Source organism: Eutrema salsugineum, unplaced genomic scaffold, assembly GCF_000478725.1.
Source record: "Eutrema salsugineum unplaced genomic scaffold, Eutsalg1_0 scaffold_2, whole genome shotgun sequence".
NCBI lineage: Eukaryota > Viridiplantae > Streptophyta > Magnoliopsida > Brassicales > Brassicaceae > Eutrema > Eutrema salsugineum.
This window is the reverse complement of record NW_006256829.1, coordinates 18861742-18885290: the sequence shown is the minus strand read 5'-3', so window position 1 is coordinate 18885290 and position 23549 is coordinate 18861742. Positions and strand designations below refer to the sequence as shown.

The following is a 23549-nucleotide window of genomic DNA, read 5'->3' as shown; positions in this document are numbered from 1 at the left end:
ATAACTAGCATCGATCAATCAAAGAAAACCATTTCAAACTAACAACAGATTCTACCATTTCTAATACAACCAGCATACAAATCATGTCATCGAAACTCTACACAACCATCAAACCATACAAAATTAGAAACAATCGATATCAACAATTCAGATCTTACAATTTTTTTCAAACAATTCATATATCACAACCATACCAAACAGGCAACAAAATTATATCAAAGAACCCCAAATCCATATCATACCCAACCTAATTATGTTAAAAAACAATCGAATCAAACCAGATAAACCCACATCAAAAACCATATTCCCAAATCATACCCAAGCGAATATCAAATTGGAACCCACTAACAAAACGATCTCCAAGGGACAATATGCATGTTTAAGAACAAAAAAGAGTTGATTGTAGCAACCGAATTACCTCGGATCCCAAAAGCTGAAGAAATCGGCCTCTTCAGAATTTTCCATGTCTCGTGGTTCTGACAGAGAAACTGTGCTGCTGTTCACCAGAAGTCTGGACGAGTACGGAGGCGGCAGGATTTCGATTCCTCTCTTGGAAGCCGGTAATCGCCGGTAATCGCCGAGAATGGAAGCGACGGAGTGGTGAGAAAATTTAGTCGGGGAAGAGAAGTTTGATTTTGTCGGGGAAGAGAAAATATAGTCGGGGATGAAACTTCTTAAATTTTGTCTAAGGACAAAATCAACTCCTAGCCAATAGAATATCGCCACTTCAGCTAGGAGGATCGCTCCTTCTACTCCCAATTTAAGGATCGATCCTGCTTTGATAATCTGCTTTATTGATTAAACTGGGTTTTTTTATTAACAGAAACTGACCAAAGTTTCTTTGATAAACATGGTCAAGGAAAACTATCATAACTGAAAATAAAACAACTGAGTTTTTTTATTTATTAGAAATCTGCTGCAAGGAAAACGGGCACATCCACCGCTACGAACAGAAGGTAAGCTAGTCCACACTTATACTTTAGACCATGTTTATCGTCAGTTTCTAATTAGATTTCTAAAGAATTAATGGCCTAAAAGAAAATCAAAAATGGTTTTTATTAGGAGGATCGAATCCTAATTAGGAAACAATAAGGATCGATCTTTGTTGCCTAGGTGTCACGATTTGGTTGGCTGATGAAATAATGGAGAAAGAAATTTTTTTTCTCTCGATCAACCTCTTTCTCTCCTCATTCTCTCCGACTCTTCTCTTCCTCTCCGACTCTCAATCAAGATCAATTGTCCCTTCTTTCCAGTTTTTTGTTCCCATTTCGTGTTTCTGGATAACTGGCGAATTCGTCGGGCATGTTAAGTACTTCAACGACGAATTCGTCGGGCAGGTTAGAGTTTCCGTTTTTCAAGTTTTTGATGTCGAGAATCAATCTCTTAGCACTGTCTGGTATATTCAACAGCTTGGCTCGTGATAGTTTGACTAGAGAGAAAAAAAAAGACTTGAAAGAGCAGAAGAGACTTTCAAAGCCCTTGATCTCAACAGAAGAGCAGAAGAGCAGAAGAGACCCTCTGGTAATTAATCATCACAGCTGATATCATTTCTCTTACGCCATGATTCCTCTGTATGTTTTGTTACATTGCATCGCCTTGAAAATGTTTGTGATGTATACCAGTTAAAGAGCTGTTTTGGTTTTGATACTTTTTTGCTACCGACGTTTGTCGGTTTGGAGATGGAGGAATTTTCATTGGGAATCTGAGAAAAGCCATTGATGAGGTCACACCTAAGCTTGAAGCTAAGTGTTGGAGGTGAAAACCGCACCCTGGTTTTCTCCGGTACAAACTGAGATCGGCGAACCGTAAGCCTGGTTTACGAAGGGATGTACCGAGAGAAGATGGGCCGAGCGAAGATGGGCCGAAGATAGCCCATTAGGCCGAGGTCGGTGGGAAACCTCTCAAAGGAATGGAAGGTTTCCTTGAGCTCGGCCGAAACAGGAAAGTTTCCTAACGGAAAAAGGAAACTTCGGAGAGAAAAGGAAAGGAACCGAGAGAAAAGGAAAGGAACCGAGAGAAAAGGAAACTCCTCTCGGTCCCATATCGTCTAAGGCGTGCTTAAAGACCGACTTAGGAGATATATATAAAGGGAGACGAATCGACACAGAGAAGAAAAAAGGGGATTCGTCGAAGACTTAGAGATTGAGAACTCATTACGATAGTTTCTTAATCGCTTTAAGTCTTAGTTCGTTATTACCTATCGAAATAACCGAACTCAGTTGTATTTCGCCTTGACTCAATCTAATAAAACCAAGCTTCCGATCTAAATTACTGTTTTGTCCCTTGTCGATATTCACATATCAACAATTGGCGCGCCAGGAAGGGGGATTTAAACAGATATCTCAGATTTTAGATCGGACTTCGGAAAGATTGAATCAGCGATGGCAGACCAATCCAACGTTCACGAAGAAGAAAACCCTCTCAGGGGAAATAACATCAACGCCCAAACAGGGCAAACGGGAGGAACTCCTGGAGAAAACGCCGGAACTGCTGCCAAGCAAACTCCCGCAGCCGTAACCGACTTGTTACTCCAAATGTTCACTGCTCAGTTCGATGCCATCAACAAAAGGAGCGAGGAACGTTTCAGTCAGATGGCGGCACAGATCGCCGAACTCAGTCAGACACGAACTCCTCTCCGAGTTTGGAACATCATTGACGATCTCAATGCCGACGGAGATCCAACCGGAACTATGAGGTCTGCCGCGGTCGGGTCAGCAAACCCACCAGCACCGGATTTAAGCCGAGACGCCGAGTTTGAAGCGATGAAAGCACAGCTTTGCGATATCACCTCAAAAATACATCAAGCCACAAGCGCGGCTCCGGAGATCGAGCGCGTCATTCAGGAAACACAGAAGACTCCTTTCACATCGCGCATCGCAGGGACGCCAGTCAAGCACATGGAGAAACTGAAGATTAAAATCTACGAGGGCAACTCTGACCCTCGACACTTCCTGACGTCGTTCGGCATCTGCATGAATCGATACCAGTTTAAGTCTGCCGAAGAAAGAGACGCGGTTCAGTGCCAACTATTTGTGGAAAGTCTGGGAGGAGTAGCTCTCGACTGGTTCTCACGGCTCGAAGCCAATTCAATCGACAGCTACAAAGAGTTAACGACGGCCTTCGTCAAGCACTTCTCCATGTTCATTGGACAGAATACCAAGAACTCCGAGCTCTGGCAAATAGCTCAAGGACCAAGCGAGAGCCTTCGCGACTTCATCCAGCGCTTCAAGGCAATCGTCACCAACTGTACGATTAGCGACAAAGCCGCTCTCTTATGCCTTCAGAAAGGAGCTCGGATAAAGACCAGTTTCCGAAGCGCGATCACGCATAACCCACCGCAGACATTAGAAGATGCGTTACACCGAGCTAATACTTACATTGCTGAAGAAGAAGAAGAAGTTGCGTACGAGCAAAGTCACTCAACAAAACAACCCGAACGTCTGAAACCCGCGACTAACGAGCCGCAGTCGGGATACGGTCGAGGATATGAGAACCGCAAGAAACTCTATGCTAACGCAATCCAACAACCAAGCAAGCAGTGGAATAATAAATGGGTCCGCGGTGAAGAAGACCAAGACGAGTCGTTATTCTGCGAATTCCATAACCGTAGGGGCCACAGCACCGAAGAATGCAGGCATTTGCGAGAATATCTACTCAGCCTGTATCGCAAGGAGCCGATCTCGGTCGACGAACTCCGACGCTCAAATACGCCTAAGAGCGGTGGGCAACTCTCGATGCCTCGACCGAACAACGAACATCTCGAGAAAGCACTCGCCAAAGATCCACCAACTCCACCGGCTTTACCGACACTACCACCACCGCCACCGAATCCGCCTGCTTTGCCCAAGCAACAGAAACGGAATCGCGATGACCGAGCTCCGGAGAATCATGCTCCTAAGGCGCGAAAACGTGTCAACATGATAATGGGGGCCATCGAAGCTTGCAGTTATTCCGTTCGAGCCATCAAGGAATACAGCAAACAAGCCGCTAGCACACCGAAAACCCCGCAGGATCCGCCGAAGGGAGCGCCCTTGGTCTTTACCGAGGCTGACACAATCGGAATTCACAAGCCGCATAATGACGCTCTCGTTGTCGATCTACTCCTCGACGACGTCGAAGTTAGCCGCATTCTGATCGATACTGGCAGTTTGGTCAACGTTATCTTCAAGGAAGCACTTGACCAGCTCGAGTTGGCGTCAGATAGGATTGATCCGTTCATCGAGCCACTTACCGGATTTGATGGAGAACGTTGTATGACGATCGGCACTGTCAAAATCCCAATCTACGTCGGCGGAATCGCAAAGATGATCCAGTTCCTTATCCTCGACAAACCAGCGATCTACAACGCTATTCTCGGTACGCCATGGCTGCACGCAATGAAAGCGGTCGCTTCGACGTACCATCAATGCTTGAAGTTCCCGACCCCCGACGGTGTGTACACACTCCGAGGAGACCAAGCCGTTGCTCGATCGTGCTACATAAATGAGTGCAGACTCCACTCGGCCAACCAAGCTTGCGTTATTAGTTCGTTCGGACCAACTGACAAGCTCATCGTCCAAAAGACAAAGCCTAAGCAGGAATCAATCGTTCAAGTTAGCATTGACGAACTCAGGCCCGAGCGTCAAGTTGGAATTGGTGCCGAGCTCGACCCAGTCATCCGTGAACCACTCATTCGTTTCCTGAAACAGCATACCTCAACCTTCGCTTGGTCGGTAGAAGACATGCCCGGGATTGACCCGCAGATCGCGTGCCACGAGCACAATATAGATCCGACGTACAAGCCTATCAAACAGAAACACCGAAAGCTCGGGCCAGAGAAAGCGCAAGCCGTGAACAACGAGGTCGAGCGCTTACTCAAAGCTGGATCTATCACCGAAGTTAAGTATCCAGATTGGTTGGCAAACCCTGTGGTCGTGAAAAAGAAGAATGGTAAATGGAGAATTTGCGTCGACTTCACCGACCTCAATAAAGCGTGTCCGAAAGATAGCTTTCCGTTACCTCATATCGATCGCCTTGTGGAAGCAACTGCCGGAAACGAACTACTCTCATTCATGGATGCGTTCTCCGGATACAATCAGATTCTCATGCATCCGCAGGACCGAGAGAAGACATCATTCATCACGGACCGTGGCATCTATTGCTACAAGGTCATGCCATTCGGCCTGAAGAATACTGGAGCAACGTACCAACGACTAGTAAACCGGATGTTCGCGAGCCAGCTCGGACGAACTATGGAAGTCTACATCGATGATATGCTCGTAAAGTCACTCATCGCTTCCGAGCACGTCGGCCATCTTCGCACATGCTTTGATATCTTGAATCAATATGGTATGAAGCTTAATCCAACTAAGTGTACGTTCGGCGTAACATCTGGAGAGTTCCTCGGATATATCGTCACACGGCGAGGCATTGAAGCTAATCCGAAGCAGATCGCCGCTATTCTCGAGCTCCCCTCGCCGACAACCAAACGCGAAGTTCAGCGACTTACCGGACGTATTGCAGCGCTTAACAGATTCATATCTAGATCAACGGACAAGTGCTTGCCCTTTTACCAACTTCTCCGCGGTAACAAGCACCTCGAATGGAATGAGAAGTGCGAAGAAGCCTTCGCCGAGCTAAAGAAATATCTGTCCACTCCGCCAGTTCTATCCAAACCAGAAACCGGCGAGACACTTTATCTTTACATCGCGATTTCGGAGTTCGCAGTTAGCAGCGTTCTTGTTCGAGAAGATCGCGGCGAACAAAAACCAATTTTCTACACGAGCAAGTCCCTCGACGGATCGGAGTATCGTTATCCGACTTTGGAGAAGTTCGCCTTCGCCGTGGTTATTTCTGCACGGAAACTACGCCCGTACTTCCAGTCTCACGCAATCGTGGTCTTGACCGATCACCCTCTTCGCACTTCCTTCATAGCCCAAGTCAGTCCGGACGACTCGCTAAGTGGGTTATCGAACTTAGTGAATATGACATCGAATACCGGAACAGAACGGCTACGAAGTCTCAGGTCCTAGCAGATTTCTTGGTCGAACTCCCACCAGAGCTCGTCGAAGATAATCCGGTCGTACAACCTTGGATTCTTCACGCCGATGGTTCATCATCCCATAAAGGATCCGGAGTTGGAATACGTCTCAAATCACCCGAAGGAGAAGTAATCGAGCAGTCGTTTCGGCTCGGCTTCCCGGCATCCAATAACGAAGCCGAGTACGAAGCATTGATTGCCGGACTACGACTCGCTAAAGGTATCGGCGCCGAGCACGTACACGCCTATTGCGATTCTCAACTCGTAGCCAACCAGTTTCACGGCGAATACGAGGCCAAGAACGACCGCATGGACGCATATCTCAAAGTTCTTAAGGATATTGCTTCAGATTTCTCCACCTTCGAGCTTACAAAGATACCTCGAGACGAGAATGCAACCGCCGACGCCTTAGCCGCACTCGCGACTAATTCCGATCCTGATCTTTGGCGAACTATCCCGATTGCAGCAATCGAGCGACCAAGTATCGAGCACGATCCGAACTGCAATATCATTACATGACGGCGTGACTACGAAGCCCAGCCAAACCGTGCTCCACCCCTCACCCGAAAGACGAAACCTAAAGAGGTCATCCCCGATCGCGACAACGATACGGACGAGCTTAACGATAACGAGCCCGAATCCGAGGACGAGTCCGAAGGCCAGCACGTCCCCATCGATATTGAAGCCGAAGGAGAAGACGAACCCGAGGATTGGTCCTTAGAAATCGTGATATACATCGGAGATGGAACGGTTCCCGCAGATAAATGGGCAGCTCGGCGCCTTAAGGCTCGCGCAGCCCGGTATGTGGTCATTAAAGGTATTCTTCTCAGATGGGACGCTTATGGTGTACTTTTGACTTGTGTTCACGGCAACGACATCGCGGAAGTAATGCAAAAGATTCACGAAGGAGAAGGAGGAAATCATTCCGGAGCTCGGTCCTTGGCATTTAAGATCAAGAAAGCCGGCTATTACTGGCCTACTATGCTCTCTAATTGCGAGAAGTACACGGCACGTTGCGAGAAGTGCCAACGTCATGGTCCGATGATAAATCTTCCTACCGAGCTCCTGATGACCTCGACTGCACCATATCCTTTCATGCGCTGGGCAATGGACATCATCGGTCCTTTTCGCCGATCTACGACCCAGAAGCAGTACATCCTCGTCGTCACAGATTACTTCACTAAATGAGTTGAAGCCGAAGCATACCCCGAGATCCATGGAATCGACGTCAAGAAGTTTGTCTGGAAGTTCATCATCTGTCGACACGGAGTTCCGTACGAGATCGTTACGGACAATGGAACCCAGTTCACTTCGATAATTTTCCAAGATTTTTGCGCCAAGTGGAAAATCCGACTAAGTTTCTCTACCCCGCGTTATCCGCAAGGCAACGGACAAGCCGAAGCCACGAACAAGACCATCATTGACGGACTGAAGAAACGACTCGATATCGCTAAGGGAACGTGGGCAGACGAACTCGATGGCGTCCTGTGGTCTCACCGAACGACACCGCGACGTTTAACCGGTCAGTCACCCTTCTTCCTTGCGTATGGCGCAGAAGCTATGTGTCCAGCCGAACTTAACGTCCCAACCATTCGCCGAACTATGCTTACCCAGCAACCCGAGGCGAATGACAATATGATGATCGACGCACTTGACTTAGTCGAAGAACATCGCGAACGAGCACTACTCCGGATACAGAATTACCAACAACTTGCAGCTCGTTACTACAATAAAAAAGTTAAAGGCCGTCACTTCGAAGACGGCGACCTCGTACTTCGTAAAGTCTATCAAAACACTGAAGAGAAGAATGCATGAAAACTTGGCGCGAACTGGGAAGGACCATATCAGATTATGAAGGTTGTTAAGCCCGGCGTTTATCAACTCATGAAGTTAGACGGAACTCCGATCCCGCGATCTTGGAACTCGATGCATCTCAAACGATACTACTACTAGTTCGTTTTGAAGCGCCAAAAAAAAAAAAAAAAAAAAGCCTCCGAACTACTTAGTCGGAGCGAAAACCCCTTTCGTACTTAGAACTACGAATGGCTTGATCCCTTTAAAGGGTACGTAGGCAGCTCGTTACCGAGTCCAGCTATAACATCAATAAAATTTTATTGTCAAGATATGACTAAGTGTTAGTTCGAAATCACAAGGGACCGAACTCCTTGTCTTTACATCGACTTCCTGGCCAGTTGTTCGATAGCATTCCACATGAATGCAAACTTAAAAGCCGAGATCCGTCTCGCGAGCACCCACATGGTGTCGTGGTTAAGCCACATATCAAAAGCCGGGCCCAGTCCCGCAGTTAAATTTCTAAGTCACCAAGAACAATAAGCCGAGCACATCTCGCATACTTAGGTTCGACTTAGAAAAACCTTGAATTCGTTTCGTGCGTTTACAGGAGTTCGAATCTAATTCACTCTTCCAGTACGAAACGATTCACTTGGGTTCCCCAGGCCGAGCTCATACGCTCGCACGATAAGCCGAACTCCTCAGATTCGCACCGTAAGCCGAGTTCACAACACTCGCAAAACGTAAGCCGAATTATCGCAATTCGCTATCAAAAGATAATAATCACGTTCGAATATCTACTATATACCGATCTAATACTTAAGCATTAACCGCAAATCTTAACGACGACATAAAGTTAAACCGAAGGTTAGATGCCGAAGGTCTTTCTAAAATAAAAAAGCCCCGAGAGGCAAATAGAGTCAGAACCCACGAAGGGCTCGGAATTAGAATTACAAAAAGAAACCCATGCAAGGGCAGTTAAGTTCGAAGAGTAAAAGAAAAATAGGAAGAGATTAGATGGTCTTCGAGGCAGCAGCGTTGAGTATGTCCTCGTTTGAGCCGAACTGCTCGCCCCTCGCAGGATCTTGCGCGCTCTGGGTCACATTTACGACCGGAATGTCATCTTCCTCTACGAACGGAGACATCTTCTTGTCCTCCTCAGTGAGCACGCAAGCATCGATCGCCTTGAAGTCCTCCAGCGCCTTGGCATGCCTTGCTTCAATATCCGCAATCATTTCTGGCGGGACCTCGTACAGACCCTTCCTCCGCAACTGCTTGATGAAACCGAGGACCCCGGTGAGCTGGTTGTAGACCAAGTACGGCTTCCGAGCCCTGTCAGCATCGTCCAAACTCCGAATGACCTTCTCAAGGCGTTCGCAAGCCGTTGCGTGAACGCTCCTAGCTCGATTCTTCCAGTGCGCCACCATACCTTGTAGCCGCCCTTTGTCCTTCTCGAACTCTTTAGAGAGTAAATTCTGGGCCTCGGTGAGCTCGTCTTTCACCGCCTTCAGCTCTGCACTCTCCTTTTTCAGCAAGTCAACTTGAGAGTGCAGAGTTTCGTTGATTTGGAGCTCAGTGGCGAGACGCTCCTCTGCTTTGGCTATCCTTTCTTCGAGCTCGGAGACCCTTACTTGCTCGTCAAACAGGGCTACTTCATATGCAGCGACCAAGTTATTGGTCTGACTGGCGAGCTGCACAGAGGAAACAGGAATTAGAACTCATACTTAGAAGAATATCCAAGTCTATAAGGGGTAAGTAAAATTACCACAGCAGTCGTGTGAGCGATTCCCTTGTACATGTTGGGAAACCGGAGCTCGGGAACCGAGGGAAGGCTAGGTACCTCCGAGGAGATCTTATGATAGAGCTCGGCGCAGGCATCTACGTTCTCCTCAAAAGGAGTCTCCTCGTCGTAGTCAAAACAAACTCGGACTCTCTTAGCCGGCCCGTGCTCTTGAGAGCCCTCGACATGGTCTCTGGTTTGCCTTTTTCGGGAGTGTGAAGCTTCAGCTCGATCTTGCGAGAGCGCGAGGCCCGACGCCACAGCTGTCGGTGGATCAAGCTGGGCGGGAGTATCTTGCACCCGAGAAGAGTCCTCTGCTTTCTTACTCTTCTTCGAAGACTTCTTCTTCTTCGTCTTCCTCTGATCAACCTGATCAGGTGAGCCCGCAGCAGGTGGCAACTCTTCTGGCTGCACTTCGGTCTGTTCAGCAGCAAGGACTGGGGTCGGCTCAGCCACATCCGTTTCCTCTTCACCGAAGAGAGTTGGGATTTCGTCAATGGAAAGCATCCTGGCAGCTCGGGAGCGTTGAGTTCGCGACTTCAGTGATTGGCGTTTGGGAGCGGTTCGAGGCTTGCTAGCTCGAGTTCTCGGCTTGCGTGGTTTTGGTTCTCGAACGGAGCCTGAAATGAAAATGTGTTTAAGGAGGAGTTCGGAGTAAATTCAGAATAAAGTGAGTAAAGACAGAATTCGATGAACATACCCGCTTTCTTAGCTCGACGTTGTAGGATTTCTTCCCAAACCTCCGGCCAATGACGTTTACCGGCTTCGCTGAATGCTTCTTCAAACTGTCCGGAGTTGAGAAGGAGACTCCTTCTTTTTTCGGTCTTGCCAAGGCCGCACGACCTACAAAAATAAAACGAAGTCGAGTTAGCAAGCAGTAAAAGTCAAAAGTTATCTAAGTGTGAAATCATCTAATCTACCAATCGGAATCTTCCAATTCGACTGAATTGCGATGTCAGAATTGCTGACGGTGAGATTGTTCATTTCAATATAGAAGTACTGGGACTCCCAATCGTTGAATTTACTGGGCTTAGGTCCCATAACTAAATTCTTCTTCGGCTTGGCATTGGCGGCGAAGAACCACTCCTTGGACTTATGGATATTGACCAAGAAGAGGTCTTCGAAAATTCGACTCGATGGGACTTCGCCAAGCTCGTCACATAAGGAAACGAACCCAACGTAGTTCGTTATTGAGGCCGGCATCACCTGTGTGAGAGCTACGCCGCGCCGATTGCAGTATCCCAGTAGGCGAGAGGGAATGGGGAAAGAAAGCCCGCACTGGGTGAAGTACGTCAGGTAGACGCAAAGGAAGCCTTTGGGAACGTCCCACGGCCGATCTCTAGCCTCCGGAATGATGAAAATAATCTTGTCCGCAAGACCGTTTGCCTCGAGCACGGCTCGAACAGCACCAGGATAAAGGGAAAAAGAGGGCACGTTGTCGGGACGAACTACTTTCCGCCTCGGAAGTGGTGGCGAAGCATGAATAACCGCTTCAATGTTGTCGACTTCAGTATCAGCAACGTTCTCCCCCTGAAATTCTTCCTCGACCTCCTCGATCTCCTCGATCTCGGGGGTGTTAGCATCAACGTTCGGTCCAGCGCGAGCCTCCGTTTCGCGAGCCTCTGCAGTCAGATCTTCGGTAGCTTCAATTCTGACTCTAGCACGGCTGCTGCTAGCTTCCGCAGATTTAGAGTTCTTACGAACTAATTGGGGAAGGTTGCTTTCTTCCCGTGATGAACTTGACTGCTGAGGGTTTGAAGAAAAGGAGCTCGGCTCCGAGGACTCACGGTGGTCTTCCGGAAGAATTTTATTCGAGGAAGAATTAATCGAATTGCTGGAAGACATTTTAGGGTTTGGGAAAGAAGATTTGAAGGAAATAAAGAACAGTTTGAAGATCAACCGGAAAGTTTGAAGGTTGCTCGGAAAAATCAAGAGTTCGCGGCGGCGAGAGTTGAAGAAACGAGAGAAAACGAAGAACAAAAACTAGAGAGAGAAATGAAATCTAGAGAGAAGGGAGAGCGGCGTACCTTATATATGCTTGAGGCGAGAATAATGAATGCGAGAAGAAGTTTGCCCTTTATACACAGTGGGAATCGTGGGTTCCTCGATTTTCGCGAAAAATCCCGTAATTCACGCGCCTCATTGAAGATAGGCGCGAAACGTCCGGAAATGCGAAACGACAGCAATTACCGAGCTCAGTTTGTGATCCAATAACCGAAGAATTGAGTTTGACTGAAAGTCACCTCCTTTCACCGAACTGAGGGGGGGGCTAACTGTTGGAGGTGAAAACCGCACCCTGGTTTTCTCCGGTACAAACTGAGATCGGCGAACCGTAAGCCCGGTTTACGAAGGGATGTACCGAGAGAAGATGGGCCGAGCGAAGATGGGCCGAAGATAGCCCATTAGGCCGAGGTCGGTGGGAAACCTCTCAAAGGAATGGAAGGTTTCCTTGAGCTCGGCCGAAACAGGAAAGTTTCCTAACGGAAAAAGGAAACTTCGGAGAGAAAAGGAAAGGAACCGAGAGAAAAGGAAACTCCTCTCGGTCCCATATCGTCTAAGGCGTGCTTAAAAACCGACTTAGGAGATATATATAAAGGGAGACGAATCGACACAGAGAAGAAAAAAGGGGATTCGTCGAAGACTTAGAGATTGAGAACTCATTACGATAGTTTCTTAATCGCTTTAAGTCTTAGTTCGTTATTACCTATCGAAATAACCGAACTCAGTTGTATTTCGCCTTGACTCAATCTAATAAAACCAAGCTTCCGATCTAAATTACTGTTTTGTCCCTTGTCGATATTCACATATCAATACTAAGCTATTCGAAGCAGCAGGGCGTGATGTTGTCTTCTGGTTCATGGAAGAAAAGTCAAATGAGAATCACAAAACAGGTAAACCAAGGCCGTAAAAAAATTCTGGAATTTTGATTTTCATGAGCGCAGGATTAAGGCTAAATATTTGTTTATTGTTTTTGTTCTCTGTGCTTGTAAAGGTGTGTATGGTGCAACCAAAAACGGAAATCGATCTTCAATTTGAATCAACTAGATTAAGCATCCCAATACATGTGTCTTGTTCCAAAGCTTTTTTTTAAGAACTAGAGTTTCTCCCAATGTAACTCATAAAACACCAAATTTCTTAATAAATTTCTTAATTTGAATTTATTACTAAAATATTCACTAGAAACTCATTTGAGTTTCTACCAATAAACATGCCCTTAGGGCAGGCCCTGGGCCCCGAGCCCTCATGTGTTTCTTTATGCTTTTTGGCAGCTGGTTCTAAGATTTCACTTTCGCAAGGGCCAAAAGTGAGACCTTCATCAATTAGCAATCCTGGCCAATCAGGGTCTTCTGTATTGTTGCCGCCCTGAGACGGAGTTGCTAAGAGAACATGGAAATCGGCGTCATGAAAAGTTTTTGTTATAAACGAGAATAAGACGTTCTCTCTGACTTTATCAGAGACTACGACCAGATTTGCTGAATGAGGCTCAGGCTCATCCCGGGGAGAGTCCAGTGCCCATAAATGAATGTCATTTAACATTCTATTAAGTATCGAGGCCCCTGGAAAATAGATATATAAATGGAACTAGTGAGATATAGTGTATAGATTAAATTGATACACAGAAGGGAAATTAAAAGGGTGATGTTAATTTGGAGGGCTTAAATAACAAAAGCAAAGGATTCACCTCCGGGAAGGAAGTAGATTCTGGATTTCCACGTCTTGTTACTCAGACAGTTACCACTGCAAGAAGAAGACCCATTGCGGTCATCAACATAAGCCCAGATTGACAACTCACCAACACAACCCCTATCAACAATAGCTTTCTTGATTTTGCCATAGATCATATCAGGATCGGAACAATCAGGGAATGGGCAAACCGAGAGGTCCCAGAAGAAGGCTGCCTTATTTCCATTGACGGGTGTGACAGTGATACGCTTGTAGAAATCTTCCATCGTCATTTCACTGTAGACATCATCAGAATCGATGCTTTGTGGCAACTTTTCCGTCAGTCTAGGGGGCTTTACTCCACCAAAAAACTGTGTACGAGCAACTAGTGATTGTACAGAGAGCAATGGACTACTTTCTTGTGATGCTGCAGTGTCGTCGTCAACGAGTACGAGAACATGGTGTTTTCTCGAGTGCAAACACCGCTGAACCCTGTACAACTCGCTGTCTGTGTTTTGTTTTGCGATGAGGAAAAAGTTTATTGGAGGACGAGAATTAGCCTGAGAAACCATTGAGAAAGGCATTCTGAAAACAGCCGACTTGTCATATTCCCAAGTGCTGTCATCTCTTGAAGCTATATATATTAACACAGAGAGATCTCTCGATTACGATTACTTACACAGACATAAATATAATTTAAGTAGAAGAGAAAGAAACGACAAAGAGGAACTCACTTTCTCGTGCGCGGTAGGTGAACCCGGCCTTAAACCAGTCCTCTTCGGAGGATTTCTCAGCATACACCTCGATAACCGGCAGCCCCCAATAGCCAATTTCATAAAGCGCATCTTCGATATTACTACGAATACGACCAAGATCGGTACCAGGAGGGATTGGGTAGTCATCCAAGTTCCACAAGACCAATATATTTTTCACTTGAATAGACCAACATATGCATTCGATTAGATTCCGGCAAAAGTTAGACTACGACAGAAGATCCATCATCGCAGAAACAAACAATTTCGGGTAAGTCAGAGATGAAGAGAGAGATCTTACTGTTGTATGGGAGATCTTCGTCCATGGTGAGAATTGGAGACTCTTTCTCGCTAAAATTAGGGTTAGATCCGGTTTTGAATGTGTGTCTGCGGATGTGAGAGAGTGAGAGAGCGAGAGAGAGAGCGCCTTTGTGGGTTTTACGTTTATCGCTACGGCTGAGATCTATCAGCTGTGCCTGTCATGTTTTTAGCCGTTGGATCTCAATGAAAACAAATTAAGGGTGTATTACTTTAAAACCCATCTACCACGGGCAGCCTCATTTACAAACCCATCCAATGAGCAGCGCTTTTAGATCCAATTTTAGACGCAACCATAAATGCCATGACACTTTTAGACGAGTTATAAACCAAAAATTGGGATTTTGAGCCCAGATTTTTTTTTTTTTTTTTGCAATTACAATGATCCAATTCCAAAATATTAAACCAACAATTAAACCAAAATCAATATTAAACTAAATTATTCTAAATCAAAAGCAAAACCTGATCCGAAATATTAAACTGAATCCGATTCGAAACCAATAAATCTAGATATAATATCTGAATCTAAAACTAATGGTTTATTATTTCTGTCGTAAAAATTATAAAACCAATAAATTATAAAAATTATGTTTTCTGTTATAACTTTTATTCCTTCAAATTGAACAACCAATTTAAGGTTTATTTTATCGTAAGTGTATGGTTGTCCGAAAAAGTTGGATCTAAAACATACATGCATAAGCAGATTAGAAACTAAAGAATATTCCAAGGGTTCAAATCTTATTATCTCTGAAAAGCCCCAAGCCTATTAATACTTTGATGCCATTTATATACTTTTTTAAAATCCCGCACTGAAATCAACTAATAATAATAGATTTTTAAAAAATGTTATAATCTATTTACAAATAACAGTAAAATGTATTTTTAATGTACAAATCTACAAACCAATAACCATTAAATCTTAAACTCTAAAAATCTGTATAAATCAATCTCATAATTTTTTTTTGGAATAATTTTTTTTCATTACTGTAAAGTTAATTTAATTATTCTAATATTAAAATATACTATATAACATTATAAATTACAATTATCAACTGGTTTTATTTTTATATAACAATATAGTTTATACTAATATAATATATTTGTTTTAGAATTTTAAGTTTTATTGTTTATATTTTTATCTTAAATCCTCGATATTATAAAAAAATTATAAATATCTCATGCGTTGCACGAATTACTACCTGGTAAATAATTACTAATTGTAATTGCTAGAATGCACAAATTCTGATGAGCTCTATCAATTCTTAAATATATGTTACTTTATTGGCCAAATTGCGTGGTGGTTGCTGACAAAACAGACTGATGATTCTTTTTAATATTTTAAAATAAGTTAAAATTAAAAAAAAAACCTTCATTCAAATGAGAAAGGTGTCACTCAATAAACCGGGTTGTACCGGAATGGAAAAATGATTGTCCGTTTCACATCGGCTTGATCTGTCAGACCACCTCCAACCATGGGCTCTATTAAGAGGCTCTAATTTATTTTTTAATAGTTTTTTGATCGCTTTATTGAAGTAGAGCCTCTAATAAAGTTTCTTCATTGTTTTAGTGTCCAATGGTAAGATCTTAAGAGAGGCTCTAAAAAAAATTATTTTAAATTTTCTTTTCAAATTATTATTGAAAGAATGAAAGAGAGAATATAGAAGATTATTATTGAAAAAGAGAAGGAAAGACGTTTGTTGGATGATTTTTTGTGAGCAGAAATGTTATCTATATAAAACTACATTGAATTCAATAATATAATTTCTACATTGAAAACAATCGTATCCAAAATCAACTATGGACCCAAAATAAAAACGTTTTAGTGGATACAATCAACCTTTTAAAGTCTCTGTCTAAACAAGAGTTTTTGATTAAAAAAAAAATTAAAAACACTCCACCAATCACAGCTTGCCACGTATGAGTCTCAATACAGGCTCTTCAGCCTCTTAAATAAGAAACAGCTCAAGGGTATCATATATATTAAAAGCGGGTTCAAAATAAGCAATGGAGGCCTCTCATTGAGTTTCAGCTGGTTAATTACCTCTTACCCCTTAATGAGAATAATTAATTTTGAATATATTAACCAAATTTTTTTAAACAAACTCGAGGAAATCAATATCGTAAGCCCATACAAATATTCACGGCCCATATTTTACGTGACCTAAACGAAATACTACCGACCTCAACCCTAATCTTAAACACCTATATAAATAAGTCTCATACGTTCATTCTTTCATATCGTTTTAGATAAACCCTAGGTTATCATATGCAATTTTTTCTTTGATTTGTTTGTGTTCTGCGGCGTTTTGATTTGTGTTTATATATTGCTTGCTTTTTTCTTTGGATTAATTTTGATGTTGTTGTTGCTTTCTATTGTAGGCAGATCTTTTGAGGACGATACTGAATCTAAGAGCGCACGCTGATCTTTTGAGAAGGATATTGAAGTGCTATTTGATTCTTCCTCTTCGATTATCTCGTGTAAGTTCTGTTAGCCGCATGTTTTATATTATTTCGTTTTGGTTTTTGATTTGAAATTTTTTTATGTTTGCTTTTCGTTTTTCTTTTGGTTTTGTTGGTTTCATATTGTAGGTTCATCCGCTTGAGAGGATATTGAAACTGTGTACCCAATCACACATTCATCCTTTTCATTCATCGTATCGGTTTCGTGTAAGTGTATTTATACGATCTTTTTATGTTGTTTCGTATAACCCTTATTGGTTTACAGTCGCTAGCTTAAAACTAACACTATGTTGCTTTTTGTCCGATCACTATTGTTTTTTTGTATTTTAGGACGGCCTGCTTATACACGTTCAGAACTCCTGTAGGTATACTTACTTATCTCTTAGCCTAATCGTTTCTATTATGATCTTTTTAGTTATAATTTAATGTATTTTTCTTTATATGTACTTCTTTTAGTGTTTCTTGTATTTCTTTGTTGGTTGATTCTTATATTAAAATTTTTGTATGTAATTCTTTTTTATTTGCCATATTGTACTTGCTGATCTCTTGACTCTGTGCTTTTCAGGATATTCTTACTCAGTGTTTCATCGTATATAATTTTCTTGGAATATGTCTTCGACTGGTATTTGTTATTTATCAGCACCTATCTTAAGCTTTCATATTTTTATTGGTTAAAACGTTTAATCGTTTATATTTGAAATGTATATTATTAACATTGATTAGGGGTTCCATTCCTACCTGTGCACCTCCCTCCACCATCACAATCGTTCTCAGATGATGAGGAAATGTCTGGTTTGGGCAAGAAGAGTAAACTGGAAGCTTGGATGGAATGTAATCGTCTTCATCCTGAAGCAAGGGAATTGACGTATCCTCAATTCTCTTTGGAATGGGTTTGGGATCGTAAACAATCAAAATGGAGGCGCCGTTTATCTCAAACTTCGCAAGTCTTTCTCTTGCAGTGTTGTCCATTGTCATCTGGTGAACTTTATTACTTAAGACTTTTGTTGAAGGTGAGAAGAGGAGCGTTTTGTTTTCTGATCTTAGGACCGTCAACGGTGTTCAATATTCAACATTCAAAGATGCTTGCTACGCTATAGGATTGGTATCCGAAGACGATGATGAGTTTATTGCTGGATTTTATGAAGCGAGTAAATGGTCCTCTTTGCATGCTTTGCGTGTGTTGTTTAGGATTCTTCTCAGGGCAAAGGCATTAGCGAATCATGCGCATGTTTGGAACTGCGTCAAGCACTTGATCTTTCCCTCTGCCGATTCTTGAATATCCATTATATGTTCTGTTTCTGATAATGTTTTAGATACCTTTTTAATATATTCAACAGAACCTTTTATTTGGTGTTATGGATTCGTTAGTTTTTTATATGTTTTGATTTGCCTTTCATGTTATTCGTCACGACCTTATATTCGCTATTATGGTTTCCTAAATCAATTATAAATCTCGATTTTCTACAAGATTTGTAATGATTGTTTTAAAATTTTCTTGTGAATGTTCTTCTCTGTTTTGGCTATATAATATGAATTAGATTATTATCATATTTTGAGTTTTTTATATATGTGTTTTTGTGTATTATCGAATATTTTTAATGTAATGTGGATCCCGTGCTCATCATATTCGTTCTATATATTCATGAATTGGTCTACATATTCACACCATTATCCATACAAGTATTGTTTACAATTATTTTTTTAAAAAGATAAAAACGACTTGTCTCATCCACATAGCAATAGAACTGCAAAGATGCTTTGTGTGCTTACAAATTAAACATTTTTTAAAAGAAACAGACGATATGATATTATTTGATTAATTTTAATTGATTCAGGGTTTAGAGTAAATAGAGTAATTGATATTTTTAATACAAATTATATTCTAGATGATCCTTGAAAGCAATAGACTGTTCATATTGTTTTAAAAGGTAATTAGATAGATCAATCCGGAAATAATTTTAAAAAATGTTTAATTTACGTATATTAAAAAATGGAAATTTCACCTGAATAGGAAAACAATTATTCAGTCTAACCGAAACCCTAGCAGTGGAAACCCTTTTATTGAAAAACTATATAAATACGTCCCCTATATTCGTTCTTTTATATTGCTTGAGGAAAAAAAACTAGGTTAAACTTTCGAATATGCAATTCCTTCATTCTTTGCGTCGTTTTCATAATCTATTATTTTTGTGTGTTTTTATGTTGTTGCTGTTTTTATATTGTAGTCATCTGACTCTGTTCTTTTGAAGATGATATTATAGTTGTAAACGCATTCTTCCTTATATCCAGATTTTAGGTTTCGTGTAATTGTTTTTAAACGCATTCTATACGTTTTTTATTGACCCTGTTTGATTTACTATCGTTTGGTTTATAATAAACCCATGTTAAGTTAAGAAGATCATCATCTTGTCATTATCTTAATTTGTATCATAATTCTTTGGCTTTGGGGTTTCAATATTTTATTATATTTGTATTTCTTTGACTGTTAGATGTCTCTTTTAGAGTTCTTCGTATAATGTACTTTAGTATTATATGCTTTAGTTTTGTCTATTTTAGTATGATATATATGTAGTTTTGTTTCTCATAATGTTTGCATACATATTTTTAAAATATTTTCAGGACTCTCTTTTTCGGTGTTACGTTATATACACTTACTGGAATATGTCTCTAAGAGGTAATGTGTTTTGATTATTATTCATTACAATGATGTGTTTGATATCACCAAAACCACATAGCAATAACTTAGCATAAGTTTATATGTTTTGATTATTATCCAAAACATTGAAATATTTATGCTTAAACTCTATAGGTGTTGGATTCCTACCTGTTCACCTTCCATCTCCGCCGTGTGTATCATCGGAAGATGATGGAACGTCTAGCTCTGACAAAAGAGCAAATTGGAAGCTTGGATGGAATGTAATCGTCTTCATCCTGAAGCACGGGAGTTGACGTATCCACAATTTGCTTCAGAGTGGGCTTAGGATATTGAGCGAACATGTTGGAGACGGCGTTTATCTCGAATTTCACGAGTGTTTCTGTTGGAGAGTTGTCTCTTAACATCTGGTGATCTTTACTATTTAAGACTTTTGTTGAAGGTGAGGAGAGGAGCATGTTGTTTTGAGGATCTAAGGACTGTGAACAATGTTCGATATTCAACATTTAAAGGTGCTTGCTATGCGTTAGGAATTGTTTCCGAAGATGATGATCAGTATATTGCTGATTTTTATGCAGCGAGTGAGTGGACCTCTTCCTATGTTTTGCGTGATTTGTATAAGTTTCTTCTCGCTGGAAAGGCCTTTGTGAATCATGTGCATGTTTGGAACCGCACCAAGCACTTGATTTTTCCATATGCCAACTATTGAGCATCTATTATATGTTATAATGATAATTATTTTTTAGTTATCTTTTAGGATATTCATTCATCAAACTTTTATCTCGGCATTATGGTTTTATTAGTTATGTATCTTTCTAGAATTTTCTTCTTAATTTGTAATGCTTCCTTTAGTTCAACTATCTATTCTATGGAATCGATTATAGATGTCCTATTTCTGTCTTACCTACACCTTGAACGATTGATTATTCTTTTACCAAAGCCAACTTAATCTAAACCTTTTAGCACATGGGTAAAGCCCAAAGTTATGGGCCAATGTATATAATTTAATGATTATAATATTTCCATATTTATTATGATATCTTAGTTTATTATACTATTTTCGTTATTTCCTAAGTTTGATAATACACGACAATTTCAGACTCAAAAAAGGCAACAAACAGATCTGTCTATCTCGCAATTACTGGCATCTTGTGCTCAAGGTATGCGATTTTTTCTCCCTAGATTGTAAAATAGTTGATTTGTTTGCCTGTGTTGTAGAAATTTACCTTTTATTTCTATTTTAATTTAGATTTTATATGATTGTGACGATATTTTTAGGATTTCCTTCCGATTACGATATCCAGAATATCTCTACTTTAAGAAGTTTTTTTTGTTGTTTTTGTTATTCAAATGTATATACTGAAATCGGTTCTTACGATTGTAAAGATATAAAATATACGGGAATTTTAAAACATTAAATCGTGATTCTGAGGTTGGTGTTGTTTTCGTAGTGACTATCGAGCAAATTTAATATTATGTCTTAACGTCTAACATTGGTATATTTATATATCTTGATCTTGATTTTTAGATAAGTTACTTCGAAGTATATAATTCTCATAGTCTGATTACAGGTATTGGATTCGTACAATCTCATTTCTGATCTACATGATGATAAAACCAATTGGCGTATTAGAGTTAAGGTATTAAAAAAATGGGTTGAGAAGTCTGGAACGGGAGTAGATTCTTTGCAATTTCTGTTGATGGATGAAGAGGTTGGTATTTCATATTTTAAAACTATAACATATTTTACATTAAGTTCAGTTTTATAGATAATATTTTCTACCGCTTTAACCATTTTCTATACAAAGGGTGAACAAATTCAAGCCTATGTATACAATGAAGATCTATGTAAACATTATGAGAAGGCAATCGAAGAAGGAGACCATAAAAGTATCTCAGAATTTATCGTATTCGATGATCCTCTCGAAGAACCAAACACTCTAATTGGCATTAATATCAAGATATGTATGAACACCGTTATCGTCGATACAAATCCAATTTCAGAAGATGATTCGGTAGGGTCATACACTTTTGCTGACATACTTGGCCAGAAAACGGAACCTGATCAACCCATTGGTATATTTTATCTTTCATTACGTTTTTATTATTTATGTCTTATATATTTAACTTTTGTATACTAATTCATTGTTTTTTTAAAAAAAAATTATAGACATTTTGGGAGTTGTCATTTCTATTGACGAGCTGATAACTGTAAAAGACGATAACAAGTATATCAAGCGGACAGGAAAAAAAACAGCAAGCCTCACCTTTACAATTAAAGATCACAAGTACGTTTTTTTATCTTATAATCTGAATGTAGAAATATGCAAAAATAACGATGCTTTGTTTTTGTTGCATAGTGGTTTGTTCTTGGATTGTACCGCGTTAGGACAGATTGCTATCGAATTCAATGACAAGTTCTGGACTGATGAACAATTACCACTGACATGTTTTCTATCGGACTGGTCTGTTAAAAATGAAAAAAGTTTGCTTTTATTCTAACATAATGTTTAAGAGTAATTAATAATCATAATTATATAAGTTCTTATCATACATGATTAAATTTATTTTGTAGGTCATATCTATCTAATGTCTAAGGGAGGAGTATCTAGGTTCGAGCTAAATCCTAGATTCCCATGAGCCATAACTTTTGCTCGAAGGTAATTATAGTAATGTAAAAACTTATTATTATTATTTATGATTTGTTATTATTTAAAAAAAGCTATTTTTGTTTACAGGTTTTGGAAAAAAGAAGAAAAATCAAAGTGGTTATTAATCTAGGAACTGATGATGACGAAGCAGCTTTGTCATCAACAAAGAAGATGGATTTCGAGATGAGGGGAAAAAACTAATGTTCTTTTAGTGATGTTTTTTATATTATATTATTATGAACATATTCGTATTTCTTTCGTCTTTTAATACTTCATTATGAACTTTATATTAAGTCTATGCTTATTTTGTTTATCGAATCATATTTATGAAATCGAAATATACGTTTATCGTTAGTATATTTGCCAAAAATTAAAATTTGCCAAAAATTAAAATAACCAATTACAGAATTTCTATTATTAAGTAATTATTATAAATATTAAGAAAAATAATTCGAATATGTAAAAATCTCATATTGTGATATTACCTTCTATTATCTCATCTTAAAAAAATCTAAAATATTTTAGTTACTGTATATTGGTTCACAAAATTTGTTAAATTTACTTATATTAATCTCTTTTAAAAAAAAATGTCATAGGCTAGCTATTTAAAGACTTAGGTCTCTATTCGTATTTGATAATCCCACATCGCAATCAATCGCTTATTGCTGTAAGATATGTTATGTTTCTGCGTAAAATTTCGAATTGATTCTTTGTTAGTTTGTTTTCATATTACTGAATTCGTTTTCATCTGTAGAACGAATCTTGATTGGTTGGTATCATCATGAACTACTTAACTTTCGACAAACTCACCACAAAGCGCTCCTGTCGTCGTACTATAGCACGTCTTATTAGAAAGTGGGAATCCATATACGGTGATAAAAAACGGTTTCTGGGGACACAATCTTCTTTTAGTAGATGCTCAGGTTAACATTATTAAAGTTATCATATTACTATGTGTTGGTTTGTTTATCATAATATAAGAAAAGATTTTTAATTATTGTATTACAAACAGGAAAATATAATTCAAGCTTCAGTTCATTCCTCTATTCTACGTGTTTATGGTGATCACTTGTTTGAAGGCAGTCTCATTGAGATGTTTAATTTCATTGTACGTCATAATGATATGAGTTATAAGATTACTAATAATCAGTTCATGATTGTGCTAACTGAGCAAACAAGGATATCGCCTTTAGCATCTGGAGTACAAATAATACCTAGGGAGAAATTTCTCTTTGTGGATTATGGGTATTTATCAAGGTCAGACAATTTGGTGTGTAGACTATATGGTATGTTTTAAAATTATGTACCCATTACTTCATTTGATAGTTATAGAAATCTAATTAATTAATATTCGAATTGTAGATATCATTGCTTATGTGAAGCATGTGAACAAGACGGATGGTCGGATTAAGGGTGAAGTTGTTGTTAGGAGGCTTGTACTAACCCTTCTAATGGAACAGTA

General features: G+C 40.4%; 2 protein-coding genes and 1 long non-coding RNA gene across 4 annotated transcripts; 2 read left to right on the top strand and 1 right to left on the bottom strand.

Annotated features, from left to right (window-relative positions):
- Nucleotides 1-1192: 1192 nt before the first annotated feature.
- On the top strand, nt 1193-1747 carry LOC112086847. 2 transcript variants are annotated; one of them, XR_002899698.1, is made up of 3 exons: nt 1193-1337; nt 1410-1521; nt 1680-1747. It is a non-coding gene; the product is annotated as an uncharacterized LOC112086847 (long non-coding RNA). The 2 variants fall into 2 exon arrangements; XR_002899697.1 differs by having other exon boundaries at nt 1623-1747.
- Nucleotides 1748-2381: 634 nt separating this feature from the next.
- Nucleotides 2382-7834, top strand: LOC112086647. Its single transcript, XM_024155618.1, has 4 exons — nt 2382-5944; nt 5986-6500; nt 6555-7139; nt 7215-7834. The coding sequence occupies exons 1-4, from the start codon at nt 2382-2384 to the stop codon at nt 7832-7834; spliced, it is 5283 nt and encodes a 1760-aa protein (XP_024011386.1).
- Nucleotides 7835-12610: 4776 nt separating this feature from the next.
- On the bottom strand, nt 12611-14477 carry LOC18017950. The gene is made up of 4 exons (XM_006402162.2): nt 14307-14477; nt 13988-14185; nt 13273-13887; nt 12611-13147 (listed from the first exon to the last, which is right to left on the bottom strand). The coding sequence occupies exons 1-4, from the start codon at nt 14329-14331 to the stop codon at nt 12738-12740; spliced, it is 1248 nt and encodes a 415-aa protein (XP_006402225.2). The 5' UTR covers nt 14332-14477; the 3' UTR covers nt 12611-12737.
- Nucleotides 14478-23549: the final 9072 nt, after the last annotated feature.

Coding starts and splice junctions, on each gene's coding strand:
- LOC112086647 (XM_024155618.1), top strand. CDS start 2,382: ATGGCAGACCAATCCAACGTTCACGAAGAAGAAAACCCTCTCAGGGGA. Junction 5,945..5,985: donor CCGGACGACTCGCTAAGTGG/GTTATCGAACTT, acceptor ATACCGGAACAG/AACGGCTACGAAGTCTCAGG. Junction 6,501..6,554: donor TGCAGCAATCGAGCGACCAA/GTATCGAGCACG, acceptor GTGACTACGAAG/CCCAGCCAAACCGTGCTCCA.
- LOC18017950 (XM_006402162.2), bottom strand. CDS start 14,331: ATGGACGAAGATCTCCCATACAACA. Junction 14,186..14,306: donor CGAAGATCTCCCATACAACA/GTAAGATCTCTC, acceptor GGTCTATTCAAG/TGAAAAATATATTGGTCTTG. Junction 13,148..13,272: donor AATCTACTTCCTTCCCGGAG/GTGAATCCTTTG, acceptor TCTATTTTCCAG/GGGCCTCGATACTTAATAGA.